Source organism: Solea solea, chromosome 9 (genome assembly GCF_958295425.1).
Source record: "Solea solea chromosome 9, fSolSol10.1, whole genome shotgun sequence".
Taxonomy (NCBI): Eukaryota; Metazoa; Chordata; class Actinopteri; order Pleuronectiformes; family Soleidae; genus Solea; species Solea solea.
This window is the reverse complement of record NC_081142.1, coordinates 5,304,758-5,327,604: the sequence shown is the minus strand read 5'-3', so window position 1 is coordinate 5,327,604 and position 22,847 is coordinate 5,304,758. Positions and strand designations below refer to the sequence as shown.

General features: G+C 39.8%; 2 protein-coding genes across 3 annotated transcripts; both read left to right on the top strand.

Annotated features, from left to right (window-relative positions):
- The first annotated feature begins 1,498 nt into the window (after positions 1-1,498).
- Positions 1,499-11,880, top strand: pias4a (protein inhibitor of activated STAT, 4a). Its single transcript, XM_058638868.1, has 11 exons — positions 1,499-1,633; positions 4,132-4,513; positions 4,617-4,701; positions 4,814-4,855; positions 5,142-5,232; positions 5,871-5,999; positions 6,826-6,931; positions 7,144-7,217; positions 7,329-7,489; positions 8,328-8,479; positions 8,575-11,880. Exons 1-11 carry the CDS (start codon positions 1,607-1,609, stop codon positions 8,847-8,849), a joined length of 1,524 nt encoding a protein of 507 aa, XP_058494851.1. The 5' UTR covers positions 1,499-1,606; the 3' UTR covers positions 8,850-11,880.
- A 1,458-nt stretch (positions 11,881-13,338) lies between these two features.
- Positions 13,339-22,765, top strand: map2k2a (mitogen-activated protein kinase kinase 2a). 2 transcript variants are annotated; one of them, XM_058638995.1, is made up of 12 exons: positions 13,339-13,607; positions 14,037-14,216; positions 15,100-15,310; positions 16,102-16,248; positions 16,377-16,454; positions 16,808-16,859; positions 18,761-18,885; positions 19,485-19,698; positions 19,831-19,895; positions 20,001-20,062; positions 20,704-20,749; positions 21,012-22,765. In XM_058638995.1, the coding sequence occupies exons 2-12, from the start codon at positions 14,128-14,130 to the stop codon at positions 21,120-21,122; spliced, it is 1,200 nt and encodes a 399-aa protein (XP_058494978.1). In that variant the 5' UTR covers positions 13,339-13,607; positions 14,037-14,127; the 3' UTR covers positions 21,123-22,765. The 2 variants fall into 2 exon arrangements, with proteins under 2 accessions (XP_058494978.1, XP_058494977.1); XM_058638994.1 differs by having other exon boundaries at positions 13,339-13,821.
- Positions 22,766-22,847: the final 82 nt, after the last annotated feature.

The window sequence follows — 22,847 nt, the reverse complement described above, 5'->3', positions numbered from 1 at the left end:
CTTTGAATATGATATACACATGAAATATAGACACTTCAGGCTTCAGTCAGTTACAGTGAAATGTTGACATGAACTGTGGATTTAATCGCTACACTCATCTGATATGACTGCCATTTAAACAGTTAACATTTGTAGTGGGAGCTGTGTTTTTTACATGAAGACCTTTCGATCATTTCTGGGCCTTTTAAATTAAACACCTTATCCATCTTAAGTTGTTATAATTTACCATTTCAAATCTTCATCTACTAAAAAGTCACCATCGATGATCAAATTAGTAAGTCATGTTTAAGATAGTTTAAAGAATATATCCGCATCTCTTACTGTGTATCTGCTTTCTCACATGAGTCAATAAGGCACTATCACATACAGAGATACTTCAAAAAGAAAAAGAAATGTCAGTGGGATCAATGTTGGGGATTCTAAACTAATAAAGGTCTATTTTAACGGTGTCTGTGTGCATGAAATCACAAGCCTATGAACAGTGAAAATTTAATCTGGACGGTGTTATCACCTCACATTAGTCAGTGCAGTATTAGATCTGCTTTGTTCTGTCAGTTTTATAAAGGGCATGAATTAAATGACAGTCAGATCAAACCATGGACCATATTGCCATCTTCTGTTTAAATAATGAAACATGAAATAAATGAATAAAGTAGCACTGTGATTTGGCTCTACACATGTGATAGTTTTTGGTGTTTGACACATAATTATTTAAATTGATATACGTACAGTATATCTCCTATATCTGATATATTTTACCTCACAAAATAACAAATTATACATATAATTAAACTGTTTCATGAAGCCATCTGTTCTTTTGAATGTAGCCCACGATATTATGTATTGATGTTTCACCTCCAAAGTAAAGCAAAACAAAACGCACCATGTTATTACATGATACTGCAATTCCCTCAATTGATTTTCTTTCCATGAGGCTCTTCTCTGCCACATATGAGGCGCTTTGAAAAATGTGGACTGGATCACCAGAGGGAGCATAAACGTGCCCGGTATATGCGTTCTTTACAGTACACTATAAGCGTGACACAACGTGATGTTTGCGTATTAGATATCGTATGACCCGTCTACAAGCTGATGTGTCTGTGGATTTTGTTAATTATTTGTTTTAATTCAATAGTGTCCAGAGCTCACACAAAGAATTAACACTAAATCTCACGGCTCGACGATAAACCTGAAATGGAATATTTTGCTCGGGGCGGACTTTTTGGGGCCATGCGACCGGATCCACTTAACACCCCAATGCTTTACATACACCTTGAATTTTGTCCGTTTTTAAGACACACGTCCACAAAATCTCGATACCATTAAACCGAAATTTCATGGATATCAAAACACAACAACACGTGGTGTAATTACAACAAACCGCGGCCTATTTGAGAAATCAGACCTATCTCTTAGTGTTTTTTTAAAAGTTGTACTGTATCTTTAAAAAACCCGTTATCCCGCCCATTTTGTATGCAGTTCTTCGGGCGCCGGATGAACTCGTGGTGTGATTGGTTCAAGAGACGTGTCCATCAAATCAACCTATGTGTTTCATTGGTGAGAGACTAGCAGCCGTTTGTGACTCTCGCGGTACTGCTGCTCGAAGATGGCGGCCGAACTGGTGGAAGCGATGGTAAGTAGAGCTTGGCTAGTTTTGGTTTGAAGGGAGATGGTCGCGGGTGTGATAACCAAAGGTCAGCACGTTTTGTGGGAAACTCTGGCCTTTGTATGAATATGATTTGGGGTTTGTATTTTCACAGAAGCGGCCCATTAAAGTCACATCAAAACGAACTAGCCTTCACCGCTAACAAAGCTAGTCTGCTAGGCAGTGTTAACAAGGCAAATGCGTTGGCTGAGCTAGCATCACGCTGCCTCCAAAGGGAGACATGGGAATGAATGATGGGATCAGACACACATTAGGGGATTCGCTGCCAGCTCATTTACAGCTGTGTTAATACATGGCTTTATTGGTTCACCAGTCGTGTTTGTCTGAAATAAGATGGTTTGTGGAGCTGCGCACCTGTCAAAATGTCCTGTAGCCATGATTGAATACCGACAGTCCCAGTGTTGGGAGAAGCTAGCCAGTGGGTGGCACTTTATTGTTGATGTTCAAAGAGGCGCTAGAATTCACAATGTTACTTATATGTTTGCCACATATTTAGCTCTTTAGCACGTTATTGTTCACCGAGGTAGATGTCTGACGTTTTTCTCGAAAAACACAATTTTCGCTTGTTGTCAAATTCCCTCACTCTTCGTTGCAGCTGCCACGAAAACGACATGGTTTGTCTCCTTTTGCCGATACTGGAATTAACTATTCTTCTTAATGTGTCAATACTGTATAGTAGTACCGCGTTTAGGGCTCCAACATTTATTTGATTGTTTACCAATCGATTCCGCCTTCTATTTTCAAAATGTACAAGTTTGTTTGTTAGGTTTTTGTTTTTTTTAATAAAATTCGTTTAAATTTTATTTCAAGGAAACCATTTGTCCCAATGGGCAATTCAAGAATTGCTTCTTAAATGTTCTGGTTTCTTTGCTCCTTTTATGAGGAACTTAATGTTTTGTGGAACTGACAAAGGTTGCCATAGAAATCCTGAGTGACATACATATTTTATATATTTTCATGGACATAGTTGCAATCATAATATTGACGATAATTAAAATCTGGACCCATTGTGTAAATTAAATAACATTAGCTCTGTTATTCCTCAGAATTAACTTGGAACAACCATTACATTTCATGAGAAAACTAGGCTTGGGTGATGGCCAAAGTATATGATAAAAAAAACCTGGCACACGTCGATAATTATTGCAATAAATGTCGGATAACTGAAGATTAAGTTTTGCACCTGAGTGGAAGTTGGGGACAAGGCTTTTCTAAATGGAGAAACACGTCAGATCTAAAGTAAAACTTTCATAGCATTTCTTTGTTCATATTAAAGTATGTTTGCACAGTTCATAAATATAACCTACTATCTTGAACCTTTATATTGATATTGGAGAAAGATAGAGATGCATATTGTTATTGAATTGCTGTCCATCCTGAGACTTAACACACAGAAAGTGTTAGTTTGGGTTTCCTCCTGCCCAAGGTTTGGTCAGTGCTGTACACCTCCTGGGTAAATCAATTAAGCATTTAGTCCTGCTAAATGTCATTTGCAATGATATATTGATAATCGATATACCCATTATAATGTATCATATTGAGAATTTAACTGAAATTTAAAGAACTTGGCTATTTATACATACAAGTAGTTTTCTACCACATGGCTAACTTCGCACACAGCCGCTTTTCAGCATATTTATTACATTCACATTGTTGTGATTAAATCTATGTTGCTTTCAAACCTCAAGCACAAATTCTACATGTCTTAGATGATGGTTAAGACGTGTCATTTTAATGGTGCTTTATCAGCACTAACATTTTGCCCTATGACACAGGAAAGACTACAGATGTATGTAATCAAAATAATAATGACTAGAGCTGAAACAATTAATCGATTATTAATCGATAACTAAATGAATCGACAACTATTTTGGTAATCGGTTTGAAGCTTTTGTTTAACCTTCTTAAATGTGAATATTCTCTTCATTTCTTTGCTCTGGATAACAAAGAAATCATTAAAAGTTAATCATTTTGGTTTGTGGACAAAACAAGATTTTTGGGAACATCATTTCCAGGTTTGACGAACACCAATCAACTTTTTTTAGGTTTTCTGTTATTTAATGGACCAAACGATTAATCGAGAAAATGATCAACAGATTAATCGGTTATGAAAATTATCGTTAGTTGCAGCTCTAATGATGACTGTGTTCATTTAGCTGCCTCATTTCTGGGGTGCATGCTGCCTCACTACTACACTGTCCTGACTTACATGAACTGAACAGAGCTAATGATAGTTTGATCAGTTACATCTGAGTGTTTCCTGCTAAGACATATCAAAAAAGCTGTGGTGGTGTAGATCCATTGCTATTGCTATCAGAAAAGAGTCACTTGTGGTGATGTGCTCTGCATTTTAAACAAGTATCAGTAGGTATTTGTGGCTCTCCCATTAAGTCTAATGATAGACTAAAATTTCATACTCATTGTATTAATTTCACATTTCTAAATCTGTCTTTTCCTCCCCGTAGAACATGGTTAAAAGTTTCCGGGTCTCAGACCTGCAGACGCTGCTGGCCTCAATGGGTCGCAGCAAAAGTGGTCTGAAGCAGGACCTTGTGGGGCGAGCGTTGAGGCTGGTGCAGACTGAATACAGCCCAGAGCTTCTGAAGAACGTCAGGCAGCTCTACGAGTCCCGCTTCCCCAAAACATCTGGCTGGCTTGCAGCACGACGTCCAGAGGGCGTTTCAGTTGCCTACTCATCCCTCAACTCCTCCCCCACTGCCACCACTCAGGGCGCAGACTACCTCAATGGTATTTCCAAACCGATCCCCACACCTGCAGCAGAGGTTAAACTGGTACCACTGCCCTTCTACCAAACATTGGAGACACTCTTGCCACCAACAGAGCTTAGTAAGTTTCTTCATTCTTGTATTAAAATGATTGATTTTTTGCATCATGACCATGCCTTAATTATTTAGCTGTGTTATTGCAACTTCTTGACACTTGTTTACAGTTGCCCAGAACAATGAGAAACTGCAGGACAGTCAATGCATATTTGAGTTAACTCCAAACCAAGCAGATCAGATCAGAAATGCAAGGTAAGAAGATTCCAGTGTTTTTTCACAGATAATTTCTTTTGAGATAAAACCAGAGTTATCTAAAAAGGCATAAGTGATACTCATTTTAATTGGTCTATTCTCCCTTCCTTAGTGATCTTCGTCCAGGAATGAGATCAATCCAAGTGGTTCTTAGGTAAGTTCCCAGTAATTCCTGTTGAAACTTAATATATGTTTCAAAACCCTGCTGTCTAGGTTGTGCCGGATCCGAGCAGAATATTATCACTGATGCATGAGTAAGAAAGGGGAAAGGAAAGGAAAACTGTATTTTTGTCTTTTTCAAAATGATCATTGACTTGTGGGAATAGTTCAGTGCCCGGACTTGGCAGATAAAGATATAGTTATAGTAATTGGCTCAACCAGTCAAGTTACTTATGGTCCAACCAGAAGTAATCTTTCTCTCTTGTCTTTGTCTGTTACAGAATCTGTTACACAGACTCCATTGGTGTCCAGGAGGACCAGTATCCTCCTAATATTGCTGTCAAAGTCAACCAGTCCTACTGTCATGTGCCAGTGAGTTGATTTACTCACTTGAGTTAAGCCACAACCTCAGAACACAAACAAAAACAGGACATCTCTTCGGTTAATTTCTGTGTTTGACTTCAAAAAAAATCTTGTTGTACTGGTATGAAGCTTAAACCTCCCAGATATGTGTATACTGTATAGTTTCATACACGGGTTGTGTAGTCAAAGGAAAAAATGTAATATGATAGCCTTTGCAACGCAGCTTACACACCCAAGTGATGTTTCCATATTGCACTTGTACGCTGAACTGATTTAGACTCTGCTGCAGCTGCTTTTTTGACTTGCACCAAACACTATGCAGTGGTATTAAAGTTTAAAATTTCTTGCATTTATTGCATTTTCAGCATCAATGACATGGTTTACAGTGATTAATCATGGCTCTTCTAGACTTTTTAAATAGTTGCATTGTTGGTGTGTTAGGAATGGTTATGTTGGTATAAGGACAAACATTGATTGAAGCCAGCAGAAGAGGACACCTACGCTCTTAGTTCCATTTTATCTCTACAAAAGTGAAGACTAGAAGCGGTTAGCAATTGTATGTCTCTGTTAAAGAAATGTGAATAAAAACTCTGCAACCTGCCATTTAAGCAAATCTCATACATAATAACGTTTTGTGTTTTTTACAGGGATATTACCCCTCTAATAAACCTGGTGTTGAACCCCGTCGTCCTTGTCGACCTGTAAACATCACTCCCTGGTTGCATCTCTCCACCGTCACTAACAGAGTCACTGTCGCCTGGGGAAACTTTGGCAAGGTCAGGGTCTGATGTTTGATCTCATATTCTGGTAAAGCTTATGGTTATTGTGGCAACTATGCAAGAAGAGCTTGTTTCTCCACCTCGTAAATAACAAGGGACTATATGTCTCCAAAAAATGCAGCCATCGTATTTTATCCGTCCCAATTAGCTGTGCGTGGTATAAAATCTAAAGAAGGATGAATTACTTCCATCTTCTTAACTGCAGCTGGAAGACCAATGAAAACACTCTCACCTCTATTTACACCAGGATTAATCAATTATTACTTGATTATTACATTACATTACATGTCATTTAGCAGACGCTTTTATCCAAAGCGACTTACAAGGGAATTGAGTACAAACTGCCAGGGGTGGAGTTGAACTTGCGACCATGATGTCTTTTGCACATAGGGTACCGGTCTTAACCACTGAGCTACCCCACCCATAATTACTAAATTAATTGTCAACTATTTGGGGAGTTTAGTGGTTTGAGTGTGTGTTTTTTTTTTTTTGTTTTTTTTTTTCAACAATTAACACAAGCTTGTTTTCAGCTTTTAAAATGTGAATTTTTCTAGTTTCTTTGCTTCATATAACAAAGAAATCATTCCTTTTTTTGGTTTGTGGACAAAACAAGACATTCAAGATCATCAGCTGCAGCTTTTTGCCTCGCCTTTCCATCATTAAATTAAGATCAGGGTACTTTTTAAAATGAGAGTTTTCTTGATATGCGTCACTCTGTTCTGGGACAACAATTCAGTGTACATAATATTGTAGATATTTTGAAGCTGCTCTATGCTCAAGTTAAAAAAAAAAAAAACTCACCGTGTCTGACCTGTGTTTTCAGCGGTACTCTGTGGCAGTGTACTTAGTGAGGGTCTTCACTGCAGCAGACCTCTTCAGTCAACTCAAACTCTGCTCTGTGGAGAGTGCAGAACGTTGTCGTGAACGCAGTAAGTTACTTGTAAAATCTGCTCAATTATCTGTTCCTTAAAGACTTAAAAATTCTGATGAATTGTAATCTTAATTATTTTTTTCTACAAGTTATCAACTCTCAACCTTTTTGGTGTCACCATTTTGATACCATTGGATCGTGTACATAATGTCATATGTGACACAATATCATATCAAATGTCATATTATACTGCCTGCCATCTACTTACAGTACAAGACAAACTACGCTTTGACCCAGAAAGTGAAATTGCAACCACAGGTCTTCGGGTGTCTCTCATCTGTCCAGTGAGTATTAAGCATTTCAACATTAAACCGTCACATGTCTTTTAAACATTTGTCCCTCTGAGAAGGTCAGTAGTTAACATACTGTGTCCCTCTTCCTCACTCTTTCCCCAGTTGGTGAAGATGCGACTCGGTGTACCATGTCGGGTTTTAACTTGTGCCCACCTTCAGTGTTTCGATGCAGTCTTCTTCCTGCAGATGAATGAGAAGAAGCCCACATGGACTTGCCCCGTCTGTGATAAGCCCGCTCCCTTTGAGCTGCTCACAATTGACGGGTAAGGAGAAAGAAACATGCACTGACTTGTGCCATTCTCGATCATCAACTTTTCAATAAATTCAGAGGATTTCCACCTGTGCAATGTTAATGATCATGCATGTTATGGAAAATTAATGATGTTGGGGGTGTTACAGCACTCTAGATACAAGTTGAATCATGCACCAACCCATTGTGCTTTCATTATTACGGCTTTGTGAGTTTTGTTTGCCATGTTTTCTACACCTGCTATCGGGTTATATTTCATAAGTTTTGATCCAGCAAGATGACCGACTTATTCTACTTGTACCAACAATGCTAAAATTTGTAACTATAAAGCATAACTTATTGACACTTCTAGAGATGTTCATTTTATCATTTTCATTTATGGCTATTTCCCCAGAAAGAAAATACTGCAGCCCATTTTTAAACATAAATTTTGGGCATGTTATTTCTTGTATTGCTCAACCTCTCTGGCACTTCATCACTCAAAGACTACAAGCATTGTGTTACACTTTGGATTTGGGGTGTAGTTGCATTTGTTAAAATACACTTGTGTCAAAGCCCCACCTTTAACTCATCCTTAGTTTCAGTGGCCTAAATACTTAATTTTGATAGGTTTGTAGATTGGTATTTTGATGTTGATTTGGACATTTTATGTTGATTTCCGTAATGGGGCCTAGCTTGAATAATATCTAGTGATTTAATGAAAATGCTCAAAATTATAAAGAATTGTTAAGATGTGAATGGCAGACAAAATATGGTGCCTGGCTGCCATGAATCTTACTTTATGCAGACCTTCACTAGGAATGGCTTTTTCTTTTTTTGAGAGCCAACTCTAACAGTGGTGTTTATTTCAGGCTGCTATCTGAGATTCTGAAACAGACGAGCGAGGACATTGAGGAGATTGAGTACCTAACTGACGGCTCCTGGCAACCCATCAGCGATGACAAGGAGAGGGACAGGGAAAGAGAACGCAGCAACACACCGGAGTACCCTGTTGTTGATATATGTAAGAGTCAAATCCTGTAACAATACCTCAATATGTGCATTTTTCCCACTTTGGTAAAATGTAAAAAAAAAATTAAATGGCATCTCTATCTGCAGGCATTCCTGAGGCAAACGGTCATTCGCCGGCCCACAGCAGCACCAGCCTGACGGGCAAATCTGGAAGCAGTTCCGTTGGGATTGCAGGAGTCGCAGGAGGAGCTGCTGTGGCGCCAGGAGGAGGCGCAGTGGTAGATCTGACTCTTGACTCCTCCTCTGAGGAGGAGGGGGGTGGGGCAGGAGGAGACAGTGAGGACACGGAGGATAGCGCTGACAGTCCTGCTCCCAAGAGGGGCCGATATAACTATGACAAGGACCTGGTTACTGCCTACTGACCCCGCAGCTCTGTCCCCTCATAGACTGACACACAGACAGAGACAGAGGCAGGGGGCTAAAAACATGAGGACAGGAACACAGTAATCCACTAGATGCAACGACCCTCCTCGATGCTCCAAAACCAGAGCCTTTTAGCAGCTCTGATTTATACCCAAACAAATCAAACATGCACTGTTGATGAATCTTCAGTCTAAAGTGATTAGGATTCCTCTTTGTACTGTACACCACTGGAAGCAACTAACTCTTTTTGGTCAACTGTCACCTTGCAGTGAATATCTGCACCATCCTGCCTGTACTAAAGAAACTGAATGGATCGAGCACCCCAGCAGCAGCACCACCACCACCACCCCCTCCCCTCCTTTCTTCCTCCCCTCCCTGACTATTTCCTCTCTACAACCCATCACTCTTTGTATTTGACTTGGAATGACAGGCTCTTTTTTTAGCCCTGAGCGTTCAGTGTTTGCATTCATTTTTGTCACAGGTGTGATAAACAGGCAAGTTGAAATGGAAGGTCCTCAGTAGTTTTTCTTCTTAAAGGCGACCAATTGGAAAAGAGCATGGCTAACTTTGGGTTTGGACAAGGTAGAATATGTGGTGTGACGCTAATTGAAACCTCTTCTCTTGGGTTATTGTTTCTTTGTTAGCAGAATGAATTCAAAGCTTGAAAGGGTTTTTTCAGGAATTTAAACCTTTTTAATTATGAAAGGGCAAAACACAATACTGGCCTCAATGTGTGATGCTTTCCATTTTTATTTTGTCCTTCGATAAAAAGAACCTACCTCAGTCATAAAAACTTAGCAGACTGACCAGGGAGTAGCTAAGAAAGAAGCATAGGGCAGAATTGATGAGTCTTTCTGAAGCCAATTTTACACTGGAGATTTTGTTTTTCCGCATTGTTTTTTATTCTTTAATTCAACGTTCCATGCTGCTCTGTTTCGTCCAGCAACAACACCATCTTTATTCAAGGGCAAGTTAGACTGTGTTGACCATTGTTGCAGTTATCTTGCTTTTAATATAATTTATTGAGGTGTATATATATCAGCATTGCAGTTGAGCTAACTCATCAGAATTACTGTATGGCAGCTGTGCCATCGCAGGAGGGATTTAAGAAGGAAGCGTTCATAAGATTTTGGTGCCTTTTTGTGGTAAAGAATGGAACCTGTCATTTTTAAGACTAAGCTGAGACCTGCAGCTGAGACCCCAGTCTGAGGTTTTATTTCATTTATTTTTTCCTTTGGTCTTTTCCAGTAAGAGAATGTGGTACAGCATTCAGAAGAGCTCTCCTCCTTAATTTTGCCCGTGTGTTGGCATTGTTCTCAGCAAGTATTTTTTCCTTATTTTAAAGCTTCAGTCTCTTAACAGTTATTTGTGATACATCAGCATCATTTTAAGGCTTAGTTCTGTACAGATTGCAGCCTTCAGTTGTTTGGGTGTTCTGAGGCTCCTTTTTTGCCCTGTGATTGAACCTGACCCAGGTTGGAGAAACATTCAGAATATGGTTGCTGTGATGGTTTCAACATGTCTGAGACAACAGAAGTTAGTTAAGTGTGATCAAGTAAGACCCCACCAAGCTTTAAGTCATTGATGAAATTGCAAATTGTCCTGTCTGGAGCAAGTCGAGCTACTTCAACCAATGATCCTCCCTCAGCCTCCCTTCAGTGTAGATACAGTCATCATATCTTTTTGCTGGAATATAATTGTTATTAAATGGGTACATGCAGTAGGCTTACATCTAAGATTCCCCTGCACCTGCACTTATATTCTGAGTATGTGATTGCTGCTCCTCAGGTAAGGATACACAGGCTGCATGTGTGGGTGTTTCAGTTTGTCCTCTGGAAGCTGGTTTGCCTCAAGAGAAACTATGTTGCTGTGTTCATTGAGCTGTTTGCACTTTCATTTGATAACATCATCCCAAGTTAATGGCTTTTTTAGTTCAGTTCCAGTCGTGTAGTGAGTATTAATTGAGAATAAATGACCATTGAGACCTGATCTCTTCAACGATGCATGGGAATAAGATGTGATTCTCGAAATGGGAGCAGTCCTACTTCACTGTAAAACACCGGAGGGAACAAGTCTTGACTCAAGTCGTGCATGGGTTTCCCCTCTCTTATCATCGCCTTTGTTGCGTTTAATCTGGTTTTCTTTTGCCTCGCTCAAATGCACAGAGAAATTATATTTTACACATTAATCTGGGGCCTTGCTGTTAGTGAATGCATCACATGATAGAGTTGGTGTTAAAAAATAGTCAAATCTGGTCTTCCATTTCTTTCCTCCTTTTGACAAATTGAAGTAGCTTATAACTGTTTAAGAGTGAGGAAAGATGGTAGTCACCCAAAATTGATGGCACTCTGCCTGTTCTACATCTGAGTCTGTCCCTGAAAATGATATACTTTAGAAGGTGCTTAGATACAAAATAGTATAAAGAACTCAATACCTGTCTTTAATAAGGCAGTTTGTAATTTTAGGTAAATGCTATACATATAAAATTGTTCATTTGTTTCTAGGTATAGGTCATCATTTGAACAGATCTCCTAAACTTCTCTGTACCTTGTGATTTAAAGGTGAGAGGCGGGGCAGGTTGTTTCTGTGGGTCTGAGCCAGAATCGTCAGCAGGTTGTTTTGGAACTCGGGAAAACTGAGGGTCTGGTCTTTATGTAGTTGGCATCTCTTCTTACAATAATGCATAAGGTAGCATGGGCAGAGGCTTAACAATCCAGGATGTAAATGTTTTGTTTGTTGTGTTTTCTTTCTTTTTTTTTTTTTTACATGTTCATATTAAGACAATAAAACTAAATAATATTTTATTAAGCTTGAATCGCCTCCAGTTGTTCTACAGACGAGAAGCTATTGAGGGCAGCTGATGCCACTGAGGACTGGTTAAGGTGTGGATTGTTATGTCCTCTACCAAATGCTCATGCTGGGGACACATCTGATGCCTGATGAGGATAAGAACTGTAAAATTTAAAATGATCATATTCTAACAGCTGTTCTTGACGTGTGGAATTAATTAAAAATCGATTCTTAAAAATCTGTCTGCCATCATTTTTTTTAATATAGTTATGACTGTGTTTTGAACCAGATGGCAAGATGTAACCAAAGCCACTGGATTTGTGAGGAAGACTGTTGGGTAACTGCTGGTGAATGCGTCATGCTGTGGAGGTACTTCTCTGACAGCAATGTGGTAAAGGAGTATCCAGAGAAATAAAACAAGGTCCTTGAAGGAAACCTGCTCCTGAGTACCAGTAACCAAGACTTTGTTTTTTTCTTCTACTTGAGGAAAGGTCAGATGTCTGCTTTTCTAAATGCTTTCTGCACAAGTGAATCAAACCTGAAGCAACAAGAGGAAGCTGTGTTGTGAGATATAACAGATAATAGTATGTGTGTTTCTCTGAGTGGGGCATGAGGAAGCTCATAGTCCTGATATGATTCCTGTAACCAATTTATTGCATTAGGGATCCAGGAAAAGAAATGTATATTAGCATATTTAAAAGCATCACATTGGCCAAGTGAGCAAGTATGAGGAAATTAAAAAACATTAATCAATATAGATACACCTGTTTTTTCACTAGTATTGTTGTGATGTTATTATGTTACCACATTTATGAATTTGTATGTCTGGCTTTTTTCAATTTTCTGGGGATGTAGGTCCTGGCCAAAGAATTACTTTGGTGATGTGCTAAACTGAGTGGCTTTTGCAGTTTGCCCTCTCTGAGTGCAAACTGCACTCAACTTTGCAAAACAAAATGATGACATATTTAGTACCTTGGTGTTCATCTGAACAATAAATTGTACTGGACTGACCGTGCTCTTGTCCTGTACAAGAAAGGTCAGCGTTATCTTTATCTGCTGAGGACACTGATATATTTTTGGAGAGCAGGGGGCACACTATAACATCTTTGATAGCTCTGAGGTGGCATCAGCCACCCTTTTTGGAGTAGTTTGCTGGGGCAGTGGCATGTCAACCACAGACAGGAGGCTTAGTCCTAGGATGGCCCCTTGACACAGTGGAGGAGGTGGGAGAATATTTGGGTCCCACCACTCCCTGCAGGACATCATTATAGCACTGGGCAGCTCCTTCAGTAACTGACTGGTCCCCCTTGATCCACACAGTGTTTCAGGTGGTTCCTCCCTGCTACTGTTAGACTGTGCAGCCAGCACATCCTCTTGAAGACCACAAGCACTATCTCTCTTGTTGCTGTAGTAGCTGTGCAATACATACAGTTGTGCAATTGTATATACAGGAAGTACCATCATGTACACTGTATATGTTCTGGTGTTTTACTATATGGGCTGTAACACTAAAACGGTTCCCCCTGGGACTAACAAAGTGATTATTATTACTATTATCATCGAGCTACAGGGTGCTGCATTTTAGAGATTTTAATTTTTAATTTACTGTGAAAATCTTAATGTGTGGCTTCCTCATGCTACCACTAGATGGCAGTGACGTATCTTGTAGCTTATAAACCTGCAGCCATTTAACACATATGAAGCAGCAGTAGGGCGGCTGAGTATCCGCTGTGCTGGGAATTTGTACCTCATAAAAAGCAGCAAACCGCTATCTCAAACTAAAGACGCTGTGAAACTCTCGCAAGGGTTTCTGCATCCCTTGTCATACGGCTTCGGTTTCGCGCTATTTACGAAGGGCTCTCTCCCCCTGTGGTTGTCACACAGGTCTGATGCTGCAGCTGCTGCTTCCTGTACTCAAGCACCACCAACCAGAGCCAAAGCCCTTTTCGCTTCAGATCGCATACACCGTGAGTGTCAGAGATTTTTTTTGTCGCTGAGACGCTGCCGTCCTGTGGAGGGTAACCCGACCGAGTCGGTTTGAGAACCGGTAAAACCACGGCGGTTTGTTGTCTTCTTCGCGAGAGGCTGCACTTTTGGACTAAGCAACGCAGGACACGGTTTTTCTTCCAGGAGCTGGTGCTAGCTAGTAGCGGCTAGGTGACTAATGGCTAGTAGCAGCAGGTAGATAAGCAACGAAGGAGCATAACATAAAGAAATGTGCTGACTCCTAACGCTATAGCGGCCCAGACAAACCACTCAACGTTTAACTGTCGTCTCGGCATGATAGCGTTTTTAGCATACTGACATGCTACCGAAAGTATACTAATCTTGCTAACGCCAGCTAGCTAAGTTACTAGCCACCCAGAGTTGACCCTGTTGCTTTTTTAAAATTTCAGACTGAGTTTCGGACAAAGAGAAGATACGTTTATCTGCTGCCCAGCTCCTTAGTGCTTTATTCGAGTAAGTCGTTTGGGGGTAGTTCAAGAAATGGCTCCCAAAAGAAGACCCTTGCCCCTGAACATAACGCCCATTGGGGAGGCACAGGCCACCTCCAACACCATTGATGCTGCATCTGAGTGAGTAGCTCTACTGATATAACTGTGAAAAAAGAGATGGTCCTTCCACTGTAGACAGAAAGATACGTTTAATTTTTTGTTACAGGGACACGGTTTCAGGTACTAAACGAAACCATGAAAATATATACATACAAAAAATGAATGAATGAATGATTTTACTTCGAATATGAATTAAAAGTAACAAAAAACCGATATGAATCAAAAATATTGATGTAATGATATGTGATACAATGTCATATTAAAGATATGAACGGAATAACTTAATTCAGCAAATATTAGAAGGAAGTATATCATATAAGTTCATACTCTACATCAGTATGTATCGAATTAACCAGTCAACAATGAATAGTGCAACTGTCTTGGTTGATATTCTATTTGATCATAGGTTTTGATAAAATTATGTAAACTAAGTTGGTGACGAATTTCCATTAATGGGATAAATATGAATGGGTTTAAATGTGAATATTTCACGTGAATTATTTGAAAAATATTGTTTAGCTCACCCACATACATTCTTTGTGATTTTACTTAAGAGCCACAAGGGGTAGCCTGCATGATTTATCTGCAACGTCTTAACTAAAGTGTCCTTTTGTAAAAAAAAAAATAATAATAATAAAAAAAAAAAAAATATATATATATATATATATATATATATATGATGATGATGATGATAAAAACATTTTTTTTATCATAACATTCTAATGGCTCACAATTATTTTGTTCAGGATAATGACAACAGGATATTATTCCCTTCATGCCTACTGTGGAAGACGTTATTACTGTGTATCAACAGCACTGTATTGCATCAGTCCCATGCACTGCTATTTGTGTCCAGTCCTTAAATGTCCCTGTCTTATATTTTGCCACCTGTGTCACCATCTAGAGCCAATCTTGAGGCCTTACAGAAGAAACTGGGTGAGCTGGACCTGGATGAACAACAGAAGAAACGACTTAACGCCTTCCTCACCCAGAGGGCTCAGGTTGGGGAACTGAAGGATGAGGACTTTGAACCCATATGTGAGTTGGGCGCTGGAAATGGAGGAGTGGTGAACAAGGTCCGCCACAAACCCTCGGGTTTGGTCATGGCCCGTAAGGTAAGATTTCCCTTTTGAGTTTTATCTTAATTGTTATCTTGCATGTCAGATGATGTCAGATGGAGGGAGATTAATCAGAAATACTCTTTTGAAACATATTTACACTGAAATCTGTAGAGTTATTTTTTTTTTCTTTTCTTTGTTTCTCAGAAACTTTATTTTAAAATGTATGCATGTTTCCTGTAGTATCTGGACATGGTTCGATAAAGTGAGTCTAGAATAATTATACTGCATGGTCCCTATAGCATTGCTAAAACAACTAATCTAATGGTGGCCTAAGACTTTTGCATAGTACTGTATGTCACATTGAAGTACTGCAAATTGTGATCCTCTGTGGTCCTTCTGCCACAACAATACAGTCTCAGTTGAGCACTTAAAGATGTCCTTTTATAGTGTTACCTACTTATAGCCAGTTGGTCCGTCCATTTTCCCTCTATTTGATCAGATATTTTTTTTATTTTGCACTTTTTGACAGTGAGTTATTGGGATTTCAGGGAATCTGCAGCAACAGCTATTCAAGCAACATGCTCCAGCTTGTTGACCAGCCAGCTTTGTTTTGACTTGTTCTGAATAAATCTTTTTTTGTTTAAGTTTACACTATTTGAAACATATGGATGGCTTTCGAGAGAGTGTGTTATATGCTTACACAGCAAGTATTAGCTGTATTGTCCACCACTTGTGTGAAATGTGCTATGATGAGACATAAATCACCCATTGAATGGTGTTTCTGCATCCAGTCCACTTGTCTTTGTCAGGGCAGTAACTCATGGTTTTGTATTAACCTTCCTCAGTTGATCCACCTGGAAATCAAGCCTGCCATCAGGAACCAGATTATCAGAGAGCTGCAGGTGCTGCATGAATGCAACTCCCCTTACATTGTGGGCTTCTATGGGGCTTTTTATAGCGATGGTGAGATCAGCATCTGTATGGAGCACATGGTGAGAGACAAAGCCTTCTTAAGTGAATTGGTGTGATTTGATACTAGAGAATATTCAGGTCACATGTGCTGTGATTGCAAAAAAAAGAATATAAAATGGATGGTTAATTGTGCAACGTGTCTCTACAGGATGGTGGGTCATTGGACCAGGTCCTGAAGGAAGCCAGAAGAATCCCAGAAGATATCCTGGGAAAAGTTAGCATAGCTGTACGTAGTTATCAAGTGCTTTTTACACATACCCCAAGTATGTCAGATAAAAAAAAAAAAAAAAAAGAACAATGTTTATCAGTTCATCTGATTTTATCAGTACCACTGCAACTTGTTACTAACCATGTTTTTGCATTTCACCTTCATTCCATTGTGGGTGTGTATCTTTATGGTGTTGGTCAATTAGCAGTTTGTTATCTTGTCATGGGTGACTCATAGCTTACTTTGTTTTCTTCAGTGTTCATCTTTTATTAAAGTCCAAGCTTAAATTATTGTTAATATACACCATTGGCTGGCAGTTGGCACATTGTCTCTTGTGTGCAACATTAAATATTTTCCTCTCTTGTTTCCAGGTACTGAGAGGATTAGCCTACCTGAGGGAGAAGCACCAGATCATGCACAGAGGTAAGGATGTTGCAATAAATCACACTGCTCTCAGAATTAATTGTTTAGTATTTTAACTATGCACCTAAGCAGTATCACTTAAACATCAAAGGCTGGTGTTACAGAAATACACTTCCTTGGAACGCCTCTGACTTCAGATATTCCATATCATCTAGGGCTACATCTAAGGATTATTTTCATAATCAACTAATCTGTCAATTAGTTTTCTCCAGAAACCAAAATTATTCCGTTTGAATTATTTTGTTGTCATATGGAACAAAGAAAAAAGCAAATATTCACATTAAGAAGCTGAAAAAGATAGCTTCCATGTAAATTGATTGATTAATTAATTCATTCATTCATTAGTTCATTATTAAAACAGTTGACAATGATAAATGAGTAATTGCAAAATCATTGTCAAAAATGGCCATTTACTTGATGTATTAACCGTATGTGTGTATTAATTGTCATTACTGCTAAAGGGCAACAGGGCCAGATTACAAGAGTCTACAGCAGTTGACAAAAATACAATGTAGGTGTTTTTTTCTGGACAGTTGTTATGACTCATGTGGTTTCTGTTCTCTTAAGCGTTAGTGGTGGATAGATTTTGCTGATGCTGGTGAGGCTGTTAGCAGACATTCAAGTCATACAGTTTGCATTCTATATTCAATAAATAAGTGCAGGATCATTTCTGCTATCAACATCCATCCACCTCTGAAACAGGCTCAGACATGCCAACAAAAAACATTTAGCTATGATGAATATATACAAATAACTATTAACTTTTTTTGTCAGTGAGAACACTGGTCTTAATGCTTTTTCAACATCAAGGTCAAGATGCATGAACGTCTCGGTGTGAGATTGGCTCACCAAAACACAGCTCTAATTTGGAAATACCGCAATATCTTGAGCCTCGAAATTTGCAGCATGGAGCTAAAAACGCTAACATTAAACCAACCAAACGCATAACCTTTGCTTTCTAAAATAATTAAAAGTCAGAACACTGCAAAGAACAAGTTAGACATGTTTTTCCACAGGATACATGTTGTTTATTGTTGTAAAATTGCTGTTGAAGGCAGCAGTTGGACATACACAGTGCAGCACAGTGAAGTCTAACAGTGCTTACAGGGTCGGTGGTACTGAAGAACAGAGTTGTCTGTGAGCTCAGGCAGTAATTACAGCCTCTCCGATGTGATTATACAGCAGCCGCACCCTGGTGACCCCTCCCTCCATCATTCTCCCACTCTTTCATTCTAACTCCTTCTCAGTCACTCCTCACACGTCCTTGGTCAGTGAGAGGGGGTCAGTCACCGCAGTGAATAGATTGTAGGCCTCAGTCAAACCTGATTATTTTGCAGGATGTGTTTTAGTGATGAGCGGGAAATGTGGAGGAGCAGCCTTGTTTATAACTGAGGCTTAGCCAGTAACTTTAGCTATTTTCCCCTCAGCACTTAAGGCTATGTCCACATTACTCTGTTTTTTCATTCAAAAACACAAATTCTGCACCAAGTATGGCTGCTGTCCACAAAGACCTGTGTATGACTCGAATCTTTGAAAATGCTGCCGTCTTTTCTAAACAGAAAACATCATTTAGAAATGTTGATGCAGTTGCCCACATTTCACTTCCTGATTGTTTCTTATCAGCCACAACTGGGCTGTCAGCTGTGAACGGCTTTCTCATAACACTAATCCTTGTTATTGCTTTTCACTTATTCTGTCAAGTCAGTAGTACTCTTGTCAAAAGAAGCAAACTGCAGAAAGACATTTTCAGTTTACAGTAAATATTGTAAATGCCCAGTGTACCTGAAAGCTGATAGATGCAGATTGCTTCAGATTATGTTCACTGCACACTGTATATGTTGATATTGCAGCTTTTTTAAAGTGCCATTAATTTGATTGTCCACGTCCCCTTTGCCACCTAGATGTCAAGCCCTCCAACATTCTGGTCAACTCTCGCGGGGAGATCAAGCTGTGCGACTTTGGTGTGAGTGGCCAGCTCATTGATTCCATGGCAAACTCCTTTGTTGGAACTCGCTCCTACATGTCGGTGAGTCAGCTCTACACGCCTGTGCCCCCACTCCTTTTCCTCTGGCCCTATCCCCACTTTCCTTCTCCTCTTTTCTCACATTGCTCTTGTTAGTGGCCACTCCTTCTGCCTTCCCTTCCTTTGGCCCTCCCTCACTTTTGCCTGCCAAGAAGTGAGGGCTGTACCCTGCAAAGGGCTCCTTGGCAAAGAGTTGGGCAACAGTGCTCTCTTTTTCTTGTCCTCACTCTAAGACACCTGGTGGGTGCGGGGCTAAAAGTTGCTTGTCCATCCCGTACCCATAAAGCATCAGTGGTTTGGAGACACTTGCCCTTTTATCATAATTCTCAGCACACACACATCTGCCCTTGCTCACCCTTCCAACAAAAACACTCTAAAGCTGCTCTTCACTTCCTGCCAAACCCTCCCATCCTCTGTCCTCTTGCCTGAACCACACCCCACCTCTCCCTACCATAATACCCCCTCCTCCTTCTCCCCTTCCATTATCCTCTCCTCTACTTACTGTACCTTCCCCGCCCAGCTCTCTGCCCAAACCTCTCTCTCCTGCCTGGCATCTTGGCTCTTCCTACCTTCTCTGACGTAGATTGTGTGTTTCTCAACAGCCGGAGAGACTGCAGGGCACTCACTATTCGGTTCAGTCTGATGTGTGGAGCATGGGCCTGTCCCTGGTGGAGCTGGCAATTGGCCGCTACCCCATCCCCCCACCAGAGACCAAAGAACTGGAGGCCATCTTTGGACAGGCTGTTCTAGACGGAGCAGAGGGAGAGCTGCACACCAACATGCAGAGGCCCAGACCTCCAGGCAAACCAGCTAGCGGTATGAAACACAGAGGGCATAAATGCATACACTAAGGGTTATATAGAGGTTATAAAGGTAACAGCATTTCTACATTTAAGTTTGCATAAAAACTTTCTATATGTCATGTATAAATGTGTGTTTTATTGACAGGACATGGGATGGACAGTCGACCTGCCATGGCCATCTTTGAACTTTTGGACTACATTGTAAATGAGGTGTGAGATATATCCCGTTAAACACACACACTTTCTGTCTAGACTTTACCTGTGCTTATCTCCTTTAACTGCCATCTTTCAAAGTCTAATGTTTTTTTTCCTCAGCCGCCGCCAAAGCTGCCTCATGGCGTCTTCACCAATGACTTCCAAGACTTTGTGACAAATTGGTGAGCAATGTGTCGGCATGCTATGTTTAGAGCACTCTCATCTTCCACTAGAATTAATCCTTAGAGTTCAGCAGGTAGAGAGATGCCAATTAACCAACAGCTGAAGTTAAACTCTTGTCCATTTGTTACTGTTATGCAGTGTTACTACATTATTTACTTTATTTACTTTCCCAAAACACATTGAGTAATTGGACTCACATCCAAGAGGCTTCTTCAGTTCTGTAAAAACGGATGGTGTCAACTACAGTGAACAAGTTTGTTTTGTGTGGTGGGGTAATTGCAGAAATGGATGAAGTTAATAGGTGGATTAAGAAATTGTTTAATTGTTCATCCACAAACATTGCCTACTTAAAAACATACAAGTGTATATGTATCTCTCTCTTCTCATTCAAATGTCTAGAGTCTTAAAATTAGCTATTGTTTAATTACTACATGATGTGCCATCATTCACAGAAAAGTGTAATCTTTATTGACACTGGAGGTTTCAGGTTTCCACAAAATGCTGATTTAAATTGCAGGCTAATCTGTTAGCTTTCAAACTTTTTTAAGTGTCACAAAATCACAGATCAACAGAATTTTAGGCGTCACAAGTAAAGTATGTAACCGAGTTATGTTGGTAACTGTCTTGTTTATGTTTGCAGTTTGATCAAAAACCCAGCTGAGAGAGCAGATCTAAGGAGGCTGAAGGTGTGTATTCATTACTTGGTTGTTTGATTTCTATTCTAACCAGTGCAGTGCCTGTTGAGCTCGAGTGTGACCTATGATGCTGTCATTAGTGACTCGGTTCAAAAGAAACTATAACAACAGCAAGCATGTTTTACAATAAATGATTGATTCTGCACTTTCTCAGGCTTGAAGTTGATCAATGACCAGTTGTGAAAACGCAATATTCGTGTTGGATTCCAGCAGCAACAACATTGGTTTGCCTTTTTGTGTTTTTTTCTTTCAGAGTCACACGTTCATCAAACGATCAGAAGTGGAGGAAGTGGACTTTGCCGGCTGGTTGTGCAAAACCATGGAGCTCAACCAGCCCAGCACTCCCACCCGCAGCACTGAGTGAACAGAAGCCCTCTTCCTCGCCCCCCCACCCCCCTCCACTGCCCTGACACACACCTCTGGGTCTTGCTTGCATACACATACATAGTATACTGTACATACACGTACGAAGGCCATCTCACATATTGGCTCTTTTTTTCATCTTGCTCTTGGGTAAAAATGGTTCCGGGCTTCCCTCTACATTTATTTCCCCAACAGCAGGGCACATTGAGTCGTACTGTAAGACCACAGCTTCACGATGCCATTGTCGAAAGTAGTTGCAGCTCACTTTTCCACGCAGATAAAGGGGATGTACAGCACTTAAGGGCTGCTAGTGTGTTGACTGAATCTGCATTGATTGACAAAATTATTTTGTATTGTTGAATACTCTGTATTAATCTTTTCTATGGCAACAGTTGATGGCTTGTGGGATTTTAATAAATTACCTGCTATAGAGCTTTGTCTGGCTGAAATTGCACAGCCTGAGATTCAAACTGATATGTAATGTATTACCTGCAAATTCTAAATTGGTTTTATTTTGGGAGGATGCTGTTATTTTGATTTAAAATCCCTTTGTCGCACTTACTTTTCCTCGAACTTGCACTTGCCTCCAATAAAAAAAGAAATTGTGAGTAGAGTACACAGGACAAATGGGCCTATGCGGAGTCATTTACAATATTTTGGTAATTGAGCAATCACTCAAAATCACTTAGTGAACAGTGTCACAAACCAAAGAGGGTACTCATGACTACTAATGCCTAAATCAGTTTTTTTTTAATGTACATTCATGAACAGTATATCAGTGTATTTTGAATGTTTTTTTGCTCCAATTAGTGACCTACACTCTTCAGCATACATTTCAATTCACACCCCCATGCCTGACTCAAGGCCAGAATGTCTCCTTTTTTGAAGTTGAGAAAACAACGATCAAGCTGTATTCATGGGTTGAAATAGCATGGCTTATTATCTTTCTAATACTGTGTGTGTGTGTGTGTTTTATTTCCCAACATCATGATGGGGATGATTAGCTGGTGTTTTTATCAGATGCTTGAACCTCTGCAGTGTCGAAATGGACTTTCAATCACGGTGAATAATTTAACTTCTATTTTTCTTAGTTGTTGGTCTGTACTATTCCCCTGACGTGTATTCCGTTATATTTTCACTACTGCTATGTGTTGCGCTCCAAGCTTTTTCTTGGGACCTGACCAGAAGAGGTGTGCTTTCAGAAAAGACTGGTTGAACACAATTGAAAACCTTTTCCTTGTGGTCTAATCCAGAAATTGTTGACTGCAAATTTCAAGTAGTACGAAGGATTTGGTGGCAGAATTTAACCCAGGTCAGTGTTGGTCACATGGTGGTGGTGGTGCTGGTGGTGGTGTTACTTGCTAGCCTCCTGTCTTGCTAAAGCACTTGTATTCTCTGTAATGGCTGCTCTTAGCCCCCACCCACCCCCAAAATGTGTATTGTTCAGCGCTAAATGGGTACGTTGTCACTCGTATGTGTACAAAGCTATATACAAATACAGGAGTACTATTTTGCAGTCTTAATATACAAATTTTTGATTTATGTAAATGACAAGGGAGAAGAGTCATTTTATTATAATATAAAAAAAATGTGTTTATGGTTAAAATGTATAAAAAATGAAAATAAAACTTATTTGTGAATGTACTGTAAGTTGTTACTCATTAATAACATCTGTTACATCAATACAAATCTAATTTTAATAGATATTCTACCACCATTGTGTAAT